Here is a 17068-nt window from a genome sequence, read left to right on the forward strand (position 1 = left end):
TTTTCAAAACAATATTCTAATTTAACAAACATATATACTCAATTAAGCCTTAATGTATTCAAGTCTTACTTGATTAAGATAACAAGTTAATCGAGCATAAACACTTGTTACTCAACTAATCTTTTCCTTATAAGTTCATATATTGTCTTACTCGATTAATAGCATTGATTACTCAAGTATTATTTTAATAGCATTGATTACTCGAGTATTATTTTGAAAGTTAAATAAAATTAACTTTGTTATCAAAATTTGTAATGTAGTGTTTAGAAAAAGAAAAGCTCGTAAGTTATCAAAATTTGTAAAATGATAGAACTGGACATAGTACTTGTTTTTAGAAATAAATAAAAAAGTAATTTCAAGGTAAAGAATTTTAATTAATAAAATAAAATCAACCTTCAACTCATGTTTATTTCTCCAAGTCAAAATGTCTTTTTTGACGTGATGGGTTACTTCTAATTAATAAAGATGTATTATCAAATTAGAAATTGAGTTTCTGTTACGAATCTATTGGTGGCTTTAATAAACAAATATATCCAAAATAAATATGTTACAGGATTTTATAGACTTAAGAAGGTACGTTAGCGTGTTATTACAAATTGGCAATTGCTGGGAACTTTCTTCTTTCTGCAATTGAATGTATTCGACGTAACACTCGGGTCTCAATTTTATTGCAATTTGTTTTTAATTTTAAATAATCTTATTAGTTAATAATAAATGTATTTTGTTGTGAAATATTTAGTTAATTAATAAAATTATTTTCAATTTAAAAATAGTATGTCATAAATACAATTTATTATTACCCATTATAAAAATATGAATAAAATATGCCATGCATTTATGAGTTTGGAGTGCACTTCGTATTTTTTATCTTTTAAAAATTATAACAAAAAATATTTATTAAAAAAGTCATAAATACTTTGTGTGAAAAGGTCAGATTCCTTTGTTATAATCTAATGACACAAATTAATCAAACAAAAGGATGCCTCTCTTTGGTAATTTTAGGGTACCCTTCCCTAATTCTAGAACACCTGTTATTTTGATTATAACAATTTATTATATATTCTATTTAAGATATTTATTATAATAATTAATATAATTTTAAATTTTAAAATATATATATAATAAATTATTTAACACTTTTTAAAATACATTGACTGACTAAATTAGCTCCGAATCTAAAAGAAAACTCCTTTATTTACTGTTTACATCAAATATACAAGACAACAGATTTTCATTTATTTCTGTACAAAATTAAATAAATAAATTGTATTAATTCGCTTATGTCATGTCATATTGTGATGACCCACTAACGCTCTACTTTTGCATTTTCGAACTTTCTTGGCTGCCATCGTAAGGTGAGTCCACGCGGTCCGAGACGCGTGACGGCCGAATGCCGCCACTACTATTCAACCAAATTAACATCCATTGCGACGTGAGATGAAGTCTATTCAGCTCAGGCGTCTTTCCACGACCACGCCACCATCAATGAAAATTCATACTAAAATGCAATTTAAATGAGCAAAAGAAGGAAAGGAACGCGCAGATGAAAAAGTATGAAGGCAAGGGGTCCACATTCTCAGGCCAATTTATATGAATTTAGATGAAAAATAGCATCTGCTATATGAATTTAGATGGTAGGTTGGTCGGTCTTAGGGTTAATTCAGTTCCAATGGTTAATTCGGTTACTTCTGGGGGGGGGAAATCAAATGGTCACGCCTAGTTAGTTTGAGCAATTGAACCGTTAATAAATAAAATGTGTACTGTTTAAACTGCTTTTAAGAGTATAATAATTATTTATTATTAATTGTGTACTTGAGAAGAGTATTCTTAATTTTACTCTTTTACACGAAAAATGATGAGAATAGCCGCCAAATAAATGATCGGCCTCTAGAAGACTGTTTAGTTTAGTTTAGGTTTGGAGATATTAAACGTTGACGAGGCTTTCAGTTCAGGTTCAAGTGGTCGTGGCCTACACAGGGACGGCGGCTCGGATCAAGCGAGAGCGGGTCCCGCCGTCGGTGCTGAAAATTTGTTATGTTCCCATATTATTAATCTGCTTGTTTACTGGTTCCCCACTCTGTTATATTTTTAGAAGAAATATATTATTTATTTTTTAAAATTAATTTTTGTAAATTGAGCTCAGATTAGAGAGAGAGAGAGAGAGGATAGAAAGTAATTGAAACTTTTTTTCTCTTTACTTTCTTATTATTCTTTTTTTTTTTTTTTTTTCTCTTTCATTTGTTACTTTTTCTCGCTCGATGCATCCGGGCAAATATTTTACTGTACAGCTCGCAGTGTCAAACACGGACATTGGTCCATAGAAAGCTGTATCAGTAAAATCATAGAAAAATATAAATCTAGAGAGCGAGAGAGAGAGAGAGAGGCGTGAAACTCTGGCAGTGATTTGGACATTGGAGGAGAGAGGCGCTTCTTTGCCTAAACCCTCTCTGTGTATCTCTCTCTGGATTCTCTGTATCTGAGTCTCATTGCGATCTCTGCAACAGCAGAGCTCTTTTGATCTCAGTGTTGCTTTGAGGGTTTTTGTATGAGATTCCGTGAAAGATGGACGGCACCGCTTTTTCCAGGTACCGTCTTTGTGTTAGCTCCCTTCACTTGTGTTCAAGGCTGCGGCTCGATTGAAGTTTTTTTTTTTTTTTTTTGCTTCTGTTTTCGCTGATTTTGTGTAATTCTTTTTCTATGAGAAATTTTGCCTTTTATGTTAAATTTGCACTTCAAATTGTCAAGGAATAGCGCGAGTTTCTTTTGTTTCTCTTGCTGAATTGGTCATGTACTAGCCGTTGGCAGCTTGTAAATCTGAAATTGGGTTGAGAGTACCGGGTTGGTGTTTCTTTTTTGAGTTGATTTTATGTTTCTTACTTCTTTTTCTGTGTGTGTTTGTTTTGTCTTGCTTTTTTCTTGTTTTATGAAGCGCTAGATACTTAAAAAATGTAAGACTATGGTTAACGTGTTTGAATTTGAATGTTGGGCGTGGTGATCGTTTCAAAATTTTCAATTTATTTTTCTGTAATTATGTTTAAGTTGTCATTGGCTAATTGTGAATCCATGGCGCAATGGATTTTAGCTAAAACTTGACTGATCTATACGCCAGTCTCAACGACAAATATCTTTTAGGAATGTTATATGATATTTTTTTGGGGTAAGTACATATGTAGTTGGCAAAAACAAGCAAGGCCACAGTAATGTTGTATGATTACAATGTAGAAAGTTTTGTTTATATATATGGGTTTATTCAACTGTCAGGTTAGATTTTCTTGCAACTTGTGGACATCTATGTCTGTGACTTAATTTCCCTCTGGGCGTATAACAGGCTTCTTCAATTATAGTGGTGAGGGAAAGCATTTGGTGGCACTTTCTTTGGTGGTGCTCATGTTGTAAGTTACAATACAATTATATCTGAGGGTTGAGAAAATGACAGGGGGCAGGATTAGGGCAAAGATCCGCCAGAGCAATCTGTACACATTTGCATGCCTTCAGACACATGCTGCCGAAACAGAAGAACTGGATCAATTCCCTGGCCCTGGATACTCACGAATCATATACTGCAATGAACCACATCGCCATGCAAAGAAACCCCTTAAATACCGATCCAATTATATATCAACCACAAAGTACAACGTTGCCACATTTCTACCCAAGGCCCTATTTGAGCAATTCCGTCGTGTTGCCAACTTCTATTTCCTCCTGACTGCAGTTCTGTCACTCACAGACGTTGCTCCTTTTTCAGCTGTGAGTATGATTTCTCCTCTCGCCTTTGTTGTGGGGCTTAGTATGGCAAAGGAAGCTTTGGAAGATTGGCGTAGATTTATTCAGGATATGAAGGTTAATCTAGGAAAAGTTAGCGTCCATAAAGGGAATGGTGTATTTGCTCCTAAGCCATGGATGAAGCTTCAGGTTGGAGATGTAGTTAAAGTGGAAAAGGATCAATTTTTTCCTGCAGATTTACTTCTTTTGTCATCAAGCTATGATGACGGAATTTGTTACGTGGAGACTATGAACTTAGATGGAGAGACAAACTTAAAGGTAAAAAGAGCTTTGGAAGCAACCTTGCCATTTGATGATGATGGAAGTTTTAAGGATTTTACAGGAAAAATTAGATGTGAAGATCCCAATCCAAGTCTATACACTTTTGTGGGTAATTTCGAGTATGATCGACAGGTTTATCCTCTTGATCCAAATCAGATTCTCCTCAGAGACTCAAAGCTTAGGAATACAGGTTATGTGTATGGAGTGGTGATATTCACTGGTCATGATAGCAAAGTCATGCAAAATGCAACTGAATCTCCTTCAAAGCGGAGCAGGATTGAAAAACAGATGGACAAGATCATTTACATTCTTTTCAGCCTCCTGGTATTGATCTCAGTGATCAGCTCAATTGGCTTTGCTGTGAAGACAGACACCCAGATGCCAGACTGGTGGTATTTGCAGCCATTTGTTGATGCAAAATTATATGATCCAGATAGACCTGCCTTGTCAGGGCTATTCCATTTGGTCACTGCACTTATCCTTTATGGATATTTGATTCCCATCTCGCTTTATGTTTCAATTGAGGTGGTGAAAGTCCTGCAAGCAATGTTTATTAACCATGATATCCATATGTATGATGAAGAGACTGGAACTCCTGCCCAAGCACGGACATCAAATTTAAACGAGGAATTAGGGCAAGTTGACACAATCCTCTCTGATAAAACTGGCACTCTGACTTGCAACCAGATGAACTTTCTCAAGTGTTCTGTTTCTGGTACAGCATATGGAAGGCGTTCTAGTGAAGTTGAACTTGCTGCTGCAGAACAAATAGCTATTGATTTCAAGGGACCAGACTCTGATCTGACCTTCAGAAGTGGGGCAGGTGTCTCAGAAATTGAAATGGAGACTGTTGTTTCTAGAGAAGAGGGGAAGGATCATCAGAAGCCTACAATAAAGGGGTTTAGCTTTGAGGACATGCGTCTCATGAACGGAAATTGGTTGAAAGAACCTGATCCACATTTCATTTTGTTATTTTTCCGGATACTTGCTATTTGCCACACTGCCATCCCAGAAGTAAATGAGACCGGTGGATTCACCTATGAAGCAGAGTCTCCTGATGAAGGAGCTTTTCTTGTTGCAGCCAGAGAATTTGGCTTTGAGTTTTGTAGAAGAACTCAGTCAAGCATATTTGTTCGTGAAAGATATCCCTCTTATGAAGTGCCAGTTGAAAGGTAACTCATTGATGAATACTTAGCTTTGATTATATGGAGTTCTTTTTTATTTTTTCCTAGGTTCATTGTTTTTAGCATCATGTTTTTATTCTGAAAATTCCAGGGAGTACAAAATTCTCAATCTGTTGGACTTCACTAGCAAAAGGAAGAGAATGTCTGTTATTGTTAGAGATGAGGATGGCATGATTTTTCTCTTCTGCAAAGGTGCAGACAGGTTTGTTCATACAATCCTTTTAACTCTCCTTTCCTCCGTTGCACATGATTTCCTTTCCTTCTAAACCAGCTACTGCTTTACAATGATGTAATTATTCTACCCTACCTTTTTGGGATCTATAGATAATTTCCATACTGTTTAAGCGTGTAACCTTTTCTCTAGTACTTCCTTCTTTAATGGTCAGACTAGGGGCAGATAAATTTTTAAGTATTGCTTCTTTCTGTTGCTTAGGCAGCTAATAGTGAGCATAAAAGTCATCGGATTTTCTTATCATGGATTTTAGACACAATATCCCATAGATAGAGATGAATGGCGAGCTAGAGTCCATGTAACTGACCCCTCTTAGTGGGATTAAGGCGTAAATATGTTGTCATTATTGCTGCTTATTTCTGTTGCTCTTCAACTTCATCTCCTGGTTCCGTACGTCCTCTTAGACAAGCTTATATGTCAACTCAGATACATTATTCCTTTGTTTGGTTAATGCAGCATAATTTTTGAACGGTTAGCAAAGAATGGAAGAATGTTTGAGGAGGCTACTACAAAGCATCTGAATGATTATGGTGAAGCTGGATTGCGTACATTGGCACTTTCTTACAGGAAACTCGAAGAAGCTGAGTATACTGCTTGGAACAATGAGTTTCACAAGGCAAAGATTTCTATTGGTGGTGATAGAGAGGCAACACTTGAAAGATTATCTGATATGATGGAAAGGGATTTAGTGCTTGTTGGTGCAACTGCTGTGGAAGACAAACTGCAGAAAGGGGTACATGTTGTCATTGCTTTGTCATTTTTAAATGTCATTCTATTTCATTGTCCAATTTTACAACTGCATGTATCCTCTGTAGGTGCCTCAATGTATAGATAAACTGGCACAAGCTGGTCTGAAGATCTGGGTTCTGACTGGTGATAAGATGGAAACTGCCATCAACATAGGGTATAAATGGAATGAATCATACACACACAGAGAGAGAGAGAGAGAGAGAGCTCAGACTAATCCATATTTGTTTGTACTGTTTTGGTATTGATAGATGCTACAACAATCTGAATAGAACTGTTTTCTCTTTGATGCAGATTTGCCTGTAGTCTGCTAAGACAGGGCATGAAGCAGATCTGCATAACAGCAAATACTGATATGTTAGACCAAGATTCCAGACAGGTATATTCTTGATTCAGAAAACGTTTGTCAGGAAAATTATATGGCCTTGTGTTAAACTTTGTTAATATTGTTAATCATCAGGCAGTGAAGGAGAACATTTTAATGCAAATCACCAATGCCTCTCAAATGGTCAAGCTTGAAAAGGATCCCCGAGCTGCATTTGCATTAATTATTGATGGGAAAACTCTAACTTATGCTTTAGAGAATGATATGAAGCATCAATTCTTGAATTTAGCAGTTGATTGTGCATCTGTCATATGCTGCCGTGTCTCTCCTAAGCAGAAGGCCCTGGTACTGTTCTTTTATTGAATAGTTCATCTTTGCTTCTGAGTTTCATCTGTACTGCTAGTAAATTTAGAATGAATCCTTTTTATCTTCTTTCTGTTTATTTTATTTTAACTTATTTTGAGCACCAGGTAACAAGATTAGTAAAAGAAGGAACTGGGAAAACCACATTAGCAATTGGTGATGGTGCAAATGATGTCGGAATGATTCAAGAAGCAGATATTGGTGTTGGCATCAGTGGAGTAGAAGGAATGCAGGTTGGTCATATCTCATGGCTCTCTGTACATTTCTAATCAAAGTAACGGTTATTATAACTCTATGGAGTTATTGGTAATATTGAATGTCCTTTACATTTTACTTGAAAATGACATAATGAATATCATTAAATAACTATCATCTGGGTCACATGGAGTGCCTTGCAAAAAGGTAATTTTCAACCTTGCTTTCTTCCTTGTGTATTGAGAGGGAATGAATTCATATGATTCCTGTTTATTTTAGAAAATGATGAGAAAAGTGACCCCACATTAAGGCTTGATATATTGTTTATGAGAAAAAAGTCTCTAACTGCTAGATTTCCAGGTTCTTCTCATGTCTGAGGTCAACCTGGGGTTTGGTTGGTAAAAGTTTTTGGTCTAAACCCATACAGGATGCAATTGGCACAGCCACAAAATACAGAAAACTGTTCTTGTTAATTCAAATTTATTAATTTTCTTCCATCAACACTTTGTCATATGATTTCCACCGTGGCAAAATTAGTGTCAACCATAGTAGTTTAAAATAATCCTATTGATCTTAAATATTTGATGCTTAGATGTTGATGGTTACAATAGACTTACAGAACCAAACTGTTTTTGCAGGCTGTGATGGCTAGTGACTTTTCTATTGCTCAGTTTCAGTTTCTGGAAAGACTTCTGGTTGTCCATGGACACTGGTGCTATAAAAGAATTGCTCAGATGGTAAAATTTGCAACCAATTATATTGGCATCATATATTAGTTGGTGGTTTTGGCATGTTCTCACTTGCTTGTGCTGGCATACACACACATACAAACACAACACAGTCAGCAACAGAACTTCAAGATTTTTGTTTCATCGGGGAAAAACTTGTGAAGAATCATATGTACAAATTCTTTCCTAATTGATAATGAGTGTGTTAAAAAATGAGAACTTTAATATACGGAAGTAGCATTCATGTTTGATTATAAATAACTCTTGCAACTTCCCCTAATTTGGAACTGATGCATGATACTCTTCACTTGGAATGCTATGAAATTTCTCAATATACATAATCAAGTTACCATTCACGCATATCTCTCCGATTTGGTTGCCAAGCAAGTTCTTTTTAATCTTTAGAGCAAAGCATACTATGGCATCATGAAAGGTAAAATCAGTGCCGAAATGAAAATTGGTAGACTATTGAGAGTAAAAATGGGAGCTTCTAAACCATTGAGAATACTATATCACTTCTAGTTTCTAATCTTCCAACCAAGGTCATTGATTGCCTTCTAGATCTAAAAAATCCAACTCTAATGCACCAATCAATAGAAAAAAAATCAAGATAATCAAAAAGTGGAAAAATCTCAAAATCTGAACAACTCTTTTGCACAAAATTTGGCATAATAGATCAATCCTTTCTTGTCAAAAACAGTAAATGAATTGCATGGATTTAGGCATGCATGCAGAAAGAGAGAGGAGGAATGCAAGACAACTGATTTCGCACCTTCAGATTTTTCTGTTATTTTTCAATTTTAAACACAAAAAGGCAATGATTTCAAAAAATTGAACACCTTGCCTTCTAAAGAGAAATAAGTGGGGGTGTTTCTAGGGTTCAATTTGAATACTTGGTAGTTGATCTATCAAAATGGGGCAATGTGCATCAGTGCTTGGAACATGCTTATGTCCCTGCATGGTACTGTTACTGCTATTTCATCTCTAATTCAGACTACAACTTCAATTTCAGATCTGTTATTTCTTCTACAAGAATATAGCTTTTGGCCTCACGCTCTTCTATTTTGAGGCATTCACTGGCTTTTCTGGGCAATCTGTTTATAATGATTGGTATATGCTGCTATTCAATGTATTACTTACCTCACTGCCAGTCATTTCACTTGGAGTGTTCGAGCAGGATGTGTCTTCAGAAATCTGCTTACAGGTAGGACACCCTTGTAGACTATTATTAACTCCCTCATCTGAATATCTTTTTTATATTTTAGTGCTTTTGCACATGCAAATCATATATATGTATTGATATTTCCGAATAAAGTTTTGACACCGGTATACATGCCAATGCATTTTTCAGTTCCCGGCACTTTATCAGCAGGGGCCAAAAAACTTGTTCTTCAACTGGTATAAGATATTTGGGTGGATGGGAAATGGCCTCTATTCTTCGCTCATTATTTTCTTCCTCAACCTTGTCATCTTCTTTGACCAAGCTTTCCGATCAGGAGGCCAAACAGCTGACATGTCTGCTGTCGGTACAATAATGTTTACTTGCATCATCTGGGCAGTCAACTGCCAAATTGCACTTACAATGAGCCACTTCACATGGATTCAGCACCTCTTTGTCTGGGGCAGCATAGCCACCTGGTACCTCTTTCTTTTACTCTACGGCATGATGTCCCCAGTTTATTCCGGCAATGCCTTTCAACTCCTAATCGAAGCTCTAGCTCCTTCTCCATCTTACTGGTGTGCAACATTGTTAGTAACCATTGCTTGCAACCTTCCCTATCTGGCTCATATATCTTTCCAAAGATGGTTGCACCCGATGGATCATCACGTCATCCAGGAAATCAAGTACTACAAGAAAGATGTTGAAGATCGAGTTATGTGGACTAGGGAGCGATCTAAAGCAAGACAAGAGACCCAGATAGGGTTCACAGCCAGAGTCGATGCCAAGATCAGGCAATTGAGAGGGAGGCTGACAAAGAAGCATTCCCCAGTAGATGCAGGTCCCCAGGTTGTAAATTAACACTGCCCATGTTGTTTATTCCCCTATTCTTTTGTATAATTTTTAGGATTTTTTGGCTCATCTTGGAGTCATCTGTTGTTTTTTGTCCATTCATCTTCTTGGTCATGATATTCAATGTATGTATTGGGGATCTGCTCAGGTTCCCTATTCATTCATTGTAGCGCTTTGAAGCTGTTGTCTGTACAATATTTATAGCTTATATCATTCAGCTTGTTAAAATTGTAAATATCCATCACTTTTCCATCTCCCTAAGAAATTTGATGCCTTTTCAGTTCTGATAAAGTTGGAAGAGATTTGCTGCTCTGACTAGGTGCTAAAATCCATCATGGAATTGAACTTGCAAATTGATAATAATGATCATGTCAAGACCCAGTTTCAGAGGTTGTCACCATCATTATCCCTTAAGAAGTCGTACATTCCAACAAAGAATAATAAGTCTTACAATGAATCATTTAACTTTTATTATTTTAAACATTTCAAATTTATCATAAAAATTACCATAACTATCATTTCAGAATTTAAGTGTCCATTGGCCGAAATTATCATCTAGTTATATTGCCAAAATTATTTAGAACACAAAAAAAAAGAATATAAATGTTTTCATACATAAGTTTAGTAAAGTGTAGTCATCGTGTTGTAGCCCGGATCGTGTTTAGGGTAAATATTGTTAGAATCACCTACTATGATCCTTACCACCAGAGTCGTGCCAGCCTACAAATCTAAAAATATTAAGAGGTAAGTCTATCATTGATTTAGTGAGGGGTAAAAAATATTATAATAGAGGAAATATAAAATTATTGCAATAATAATAAATTATCATGTCATGATGACATGCTAAGTAATAATTAAGATAAAATAAAAGATGACGAATAAATATGCACATTTAAGAGTAAACAAGTTAGAACCATAATTCATATATTCCATTAACTTAGGGACATAATGACTTTCACCCACAAATTATTTTTCGACAGAACCACTCACGCCTAATATGAACATAATTGCAGAAGCTCTCACACCTAATATGAACATGATGGCAGAACCTCTCAGGCCAACAAAGGTGGACCAACTCACACCCTAATGTATACGTAGTGCACCAATGATTAACTTTTATTGTAGTTAGCAATACAGGGTTTAACTAATTACTTCATTTAATATACATTTTATGTTATCATTTAGTATTAATGAGTGCCACATGTAGTAAATCAATATATTAATATCAATATGCACAATTCATGAAACATGAATCATATTTGTTCCAAATGCAAATGAAAGGAATTGCAGTCAATTATAAGTGTCAATATGCGTAGATCAGACAAAATAGAATCTAATTTTCTAGATGCAATTAAAGAAATGCCATGGTGATAATATATAAAAACTATCAAGATAATTAAAAATATGAATGCAACAATTGCCACCATAATACAATTTATCCATTCACAATGTTATATTAGATTCAAAGTTCCCTCAATTGCCTCTGGGTTATGTTAAAATCACCTAACAAAATTTAAAATATTTCAACGATCTAAAACGTCTATCCTAACTGACTAACGGACCACAGATAGGACAAGTGTGAAAAATAGAGTTAAGTGAATATATTTCTAACGCTGGGCCTTTAAGAAAATTGGTTAGGATTTAATGGAATATGGAGATTAAACTTTACCAATTGGGTAACGTCCCATTTTCATAGCGCATTAAAACTCAGGACAATTTTGGGATAATAAATTTTTTTTTTAAACTATTGCTAATTCATATCACTCCTTATATATATCCCAAAATCTCTATACATTTATCTCGAAAGAGAATTATCATAAACATTAAATGCGGAAGTTAGAATCGAACCTAACATCTTAATATTAATCATAAATCAATTCTTACATCATCATTAACCTTAGGGTTATATATCATCATTCCTTAAAACATTCATAATTCAAAGTAGCAGAACTTAAATACATGGGCTACATAACATACATTCAACTCATCATATAACTCATCATGCACTTTGCTAAGTGCCATTTCATGCTTCATTCATCCTCGTTTTTGCTATAATCTCCATCTGGAACGTTTGAATATTCCATGAGTAAAGTTCAAGTTAGATGATAAATTATCTAAGTAAGGGAACAAAACATTTAATGCTCATGTATGTATGCAATACACATAACATCACAACTCTCATGTTTGGATCGACTGTACCTTAAGATTACCCGTCATTTTTACATTCTCCCTGCCAAACCGCGGTGTATGGATGCACCATTGGCAAAGCAACGACGCCAGTACCTAATCCCAAACCCATGCAACGTATAACCGTGAATCTCATCATGCTCATATGCATATTTCATAAATTAAAATATGTAAATGCAATCTACATGACATACTCGTATCAAGGCATAACAACATAACAAAATTATTTACATAAAATCAGATTTTGGGTCGAACCAGTTACAAACCAAGCATTTTTATAAAACTAAATCCAGTTAAGAAGTACTACTTACCTTGCAAAAAGATAATTTTGCCCTTAGCATAATTTTGCCTCAAATTCGCGTCAGACTTGAAATCGTACTCAATTATGAACCTTGACGTACCCTAGGCATCATAATTACTTAAAAAAATCAAATTTATAATTTTATCTAATTTTCCTAATTTCTCTCATCTCCTCCTATTATTTCCTCCAGATTATGAAATAAATATTTTCTCATAAAATTTTCTCAATTTATCTTCACAATAATTCCTAAAACAATATTCATAATCCCCAGAAATTTCCTCATAATTTTCAGAATCCATGTTCTATTTATTTCTTATTTTTTCTTTAATTTTCAAACATCTATTGCGTCAAAAATCCATAATAAATACCAATCATGCATTTCTCTTCCAATTTCATCATCAACAATTCTAAAATATCATTCTCATATTTCTGGAATTTTCAAAAAAAAAAATCGAAGATAACTCACCTTCCCGCATAGCGATTCGGTATTCTTCTATACTGCGACGAAGCCTCGGTTTGTGTATCCAACGACGTCTTCTGTCACCAATTTTCACACGAACTACTAAACCCAGCCTATAGGATTTTTCTAGAAATTTTTGATATTTTTCTCTATATTTTGTTTTTCCTATTTTCTTTCTTTATCTTTTTCAAATCTTATATTTTTTCTTACAACCTTTCTCTTTCTAGTTTAAGTTCTCAAATCTTTCAAGTTTCCTATAAAATAGAAGGTTGAATTAGGCTTAGTATAATTGTAGTGACCCACTATCTTTAATTATTTTATCACATTTCTTAATTATTTTTCACTAAATCTCTCCCATAATCTTTAATTATTTATCCACACCCTACTTTGTCTCCCACATTTCTTTATTATTTAACATATTATCTTTGATTATTTGTCCACACCCTACTTTGTCTCCCACATTTCTCAATTATTTCAACTCTTATCTTTAATTATTTTGTCATATTTCTTAATTATTTTTTACTAAATCTCTTCCATAATTTTTAATTATATGTCAACACCTTACTTTGTCTCCCACATTTCTCAATTATTTCACCAATTATCTTTAATTATTTTGTCACATTTTTTAATTATTTTTTACTAAATCTTACCCATAATCTTTAATTATTTGTCCACACCCTACTTTGTCTCTCAATTTTCTTAATTATTTCACCCACTATTTTTAATTATTTTGTCACCTGAATTATTTTTCACTAAATCTTTTTTTGAATAAATTATTCTTTCATTTAGTTCATCAATTTAAGCCCACTTTCTTAGCCTACTAATTCTAGGCCCATTTACTTAGTCTTTCATTTTTTTTCAACTTAGCCCACTAACTCTAAACCCATTTACTTAGCCTTTCCTTTCTCAACTTAATCCATTGACTCTAAGCCTATTAGTTTTCTCAATTATAATCTCTAATACATGTCAAAAAATATTTTAAATACAAAAAATATTAATTATTATTATTCTCAAAATACTAGAGTATTATATTCTCCTCTCCTTTCAAAACTTTCGTCCTTGAAATTTGCCATATATTCTAAATCTCAAAATTTCATCCTCGATATTAGCACCAAATTGGTTGAATAACTAAGGAAGAACCTACTTGATTACCTATCTATGTTGCTCCATGCTTCAAAACATAGGGTCGGAACTATAAAGTCTTGAACTCAACTTTCGGTGTCTGGATAATTTTTTTCTTCTTGTCAAAATCTCTGGAATAATAAAATACTTTTTTCCATAAAAAAAAAAAAACTTACTTTTTTTTTCTTTTTTTTTCTTCTTCTTCCTTCTTCCTCTGGTCTTCTCCTCTACAAACCCCCATCGCTACGTGCAAACCCCGGCCACCCCTGACCTCCACCGCAGTCGCTATGACCGCCTCTAGCTGACTCTATCAGCCCCGCGATCGCCACCATTGGTCATCGCCTCCTCGGCCTCGATCTCCTACGCGCACAGCGCCCTGCCGCTGCAACTGTCTGCCATCACCTCCGGCTACCTTTCGCCGGCCAGATCTGGTCACATCGCCGCCTGCGTCTGCTCTTCTCACAACCACCGATCGTAGCTTAGCCACCACCGACCCTCGGATCTTGCCCGTTGCTATTCTTCTTCAGGTCTTCCATTTTTTCCCTCCTAGTCTTAGTTTTGAAATCTTAGAATCTAGATCTTAAATTAAATTTAATTCGACCCGATCCACTTAGATCTATCCCATCCATTTAGATCCAACCCATTAGATTTGTCCCCAGATTTGGTTAGATCTAGCCAGTACCCAAATCCATGTCAAGACCCGGGTTTCCATGTGGTACCTGTAAAGTCCTAAGGAGAAGATGCACCCTATTGTGTGTTTTTTCCCTTTATTTCTACCATGAGGAAGCATCTTTTCATTTTACTGCCATCTATCAAGTCTTTAGTGCCAGTAATGCCTTCAAAATCTTGGCCCAACTTCTGGTAAGTGACCGATTTGGGGCAGCCATTACACTCACTATGGAAGCTCTAGCTCGACTTCAAGATCTTGTTTATGACTGTATATCTCATATTTTCTCTCTCGAACAACAGGTTGTCGATCTCCAACAACAGGTTGTCGACTTGCAAGCCTATGTAGCTTTATTGCAGAATTTACTATTTGCAAACCATTCTGCATATCTTCAACTCGTTCTAGATTGGTCTCACCCACAACCTCATCCAAACCCTATTCTAGAACCTGATGTGAGCTTTGCCGACATTTTTGGACCTATCTCGCATAGATCACTACCCCTAGATGATCCAAATCCATTATGGAGCTCTCAGTATCCCATTATGCTAGAACATGCCTCACTCTCTAGTTTTCCAGAGGCTACTTCTCTATTTCACCCTGGTGAGACTAGCAGTAGCCAGTGGCCTGAATATCCTATTATGCCTGAACATGCCTCACTCCCTAATTTTCTAGAGACTTTTTCTCTATTTCACCCTGGCAAGACTAGTGGTAGCCAGTGGTCTGAATATCCCATTATGCCTGAACCTACCTCATTCCCTAGTTTTTCGGAGACTATTTCTTTATTTCATCTCGACGAAACTAGTGGTATCCATTGGCTTGATTATCTCATTATGCCTGAACATGCCTCACTCCCTAGTTTTCCAGAGACTACTTCTCTATTTCACCCCGACGAAATTAGCGGTATCCAGTACCCTCTTCATGACAACGTCGATGAGCTTGAACTCGACATTTTTGGCAATCATCATCGGCATTGAGCATTGGCGGCAATCTAAGGTTTAGTTTTTTTTTTTTTTTTAATATGGATTGATCTCTTGTAACTATATTGAACATATGGAATGAATGTTATATTTTTGGGTACTATAATGTCTAATTCCTTTATTTTTACCCTCGATTGCATATCAATCATAAAATATCTCAGCCTCTTACAACTATTTAATAATTCATCAAATCGAGATAAAAATATCGACTCTTAATAATCACCGCTTTCAAAACCTGGTAATTTACGTCATCAATTAAGCCACACATAGCTGAGCATCAAATAACCTCAAATTCAAACTTATTTATCAAGAATTAATTCATATACATCTTTTGAGAATGCATCCTAGTATTTCTCTTATTACCTAAAAAATTTTCAGAGACTCTTCACCCAAGCATATCTTAATCTCATAATAATTTAGCTCCCCATATGGTTGCACTTATTCACTTGTCATTTCTTATAGATTTCTGCATCCCAAGTCTACTTGGCACAATACATCGTAGTCACAAATTCTATCGACTAGGTTTCTCATTATCTTCCCTTAGGGTCGATATGACCTACCTCACGATCCCACTAGCATTGCTATACTAGAAATTGAGGTTAATCTACCCCTTGAGTCTCATAATGCTCATCTCATTACCTACTCACAAGATGACCATGAACCTAGATACCATCCTTTACACAGTCCACATTCATGACATTACTTGCTTCTCTTTTTTTTTTAGATCGTGTCTCCACAATACGATCCATCTTATTCTGGGTTAATCCCCTAGGCTTCCAACCTCTTTCAACCATAGTTAGTGGCACACCTCACACCCTAGGCCATTGGGACTTTAGACCCCATACATGGTACATACCCTACTAGGTTGTCTTAGATCTTCAGCATCTGATCGTCTCTCAGACAGTCTGCTATGATGCTTCAGCCGATGGGCCTCCCGTACCTTACCGTTATCCATCCATCATCCTTCTGCACGTGGATCCCTAGATCTAGATCTATCACTGCGAACACAGAACTAGTAGTGTCGTCACGCTGCTAGGGTTCCCTATCCCGTTTTTGTGAGTCACATCAGTTGCACCACTGTCGCATCATCTGGCGTAACTCACATGCCATCACTTGGCCATCTTCGGCCTCTCGCATGACCCAATCCGTTGGATCCCTGATCTATACATCTTATTTTTGAGACACTAAATGATCCTCAAAAATACTTATCATCAATCCTAACTCATCAGCTAGGCCATGTCACATCAGATTAATCATTCTGTTTGTACTAGCTTCTATCAGGCTTCCACTATTCATTGATAATAGTAACTGTATATTAGAATAGTGTCTATATGTGAATAGTACACGAGGTAAGTTCCTAGGAAAGAGGGTGAGTCACAAACGGACACACTTAAATACCAAGTCTTTCCCTAGCCATAATTTTTTAGACATGCACTTTCACTATACCACACTTAAATCCAGTAACCTTTAAGATTTCAACCGACAATCCCCAATCTCTAAGTAGGAATTTCGTCTTACAAACCAT

General features: G+C 35.6%; 1 protein-coding gene across 2 annotated transcripts; it reads left to right on the plus strand.

Moving 5' to 3' along the window:
- Positions 1-2338: 2338 nt before the first annotated feature.
- LOC127790456 (probable phospholipid-transporting ATPase 4) lies at positions 2339-10081 on the plus strand. Of its 2 annotated transcripts, none has more exons than XM_052319983.1 (11): positions 2339-2585; positions 3262-5216; positions 5320-5430; positions 5917-6193; positions 6276-6364; positions 6502-6586; positions 6668-6877; positions 7003-7128; positions 7729-7827; positions 8831-9022; positions 9170-10081. In XM_052319983.1, the coding sequence occupies exons 2-11, from the start codon at positions 3430-3432 to the stop codon at positions 9836-9838; spliced, it is 3645 nt and encodes a 1214-aa protein (XP_052175943.1). In that variant the 5' UTR covers positions 2339-2585; positions 3262-3429; the 3' UTR covers positions 9839-10081. The 2 variants fall into 2 exon arrangements, with proteins under 2 accessions (XP_052175943.1, XP_052175942.1); XM_052319982.1 differs by having other exon boundaries at positions 3329-5216.
- Positions 10082-17068: the final 6987 nt, after the last annotated feature.

Source organism: Diospyros lotus, chromosome 14 (genome assembly GCF_014633365.1).
Source record: "Diospyros lotus cultivar Yz01 chromosome 14, ASM1463336v1, whole genome shotgun sequence".
NCBI lineage: Eukaryota > Viridiplantae > Streptophyta > Magnoliopsida > Ericales > Ebenaceae > Diospyros > Diospyros lotus.

Excerpts from the sequence above, each read along its gene's own strand:
- LOC127790456 (XM_052319983.1), top strand. The coding sequence starts at position 3,430 with ATGACAGGGGGCAGGATTAGGGCAAAGATCCGCCAGAGCAATCTGTAC. Across the intron at positions 7,129-7,728 it reads GTGGAGTAGAAGGAATGCAG|GCTGTGATGGCTAGTGACTT; the intron begins GTTGGTCATATC and ends CTGTTTTTGCAG. Across the intron at positions 7,828-8,830 it reads ATAAAAGAATTGCTCAGATG|ATCTGTTATTTCTTCTACAA; the intron begins GTAAAATTTGCA and ends CTTCAATTTCAG.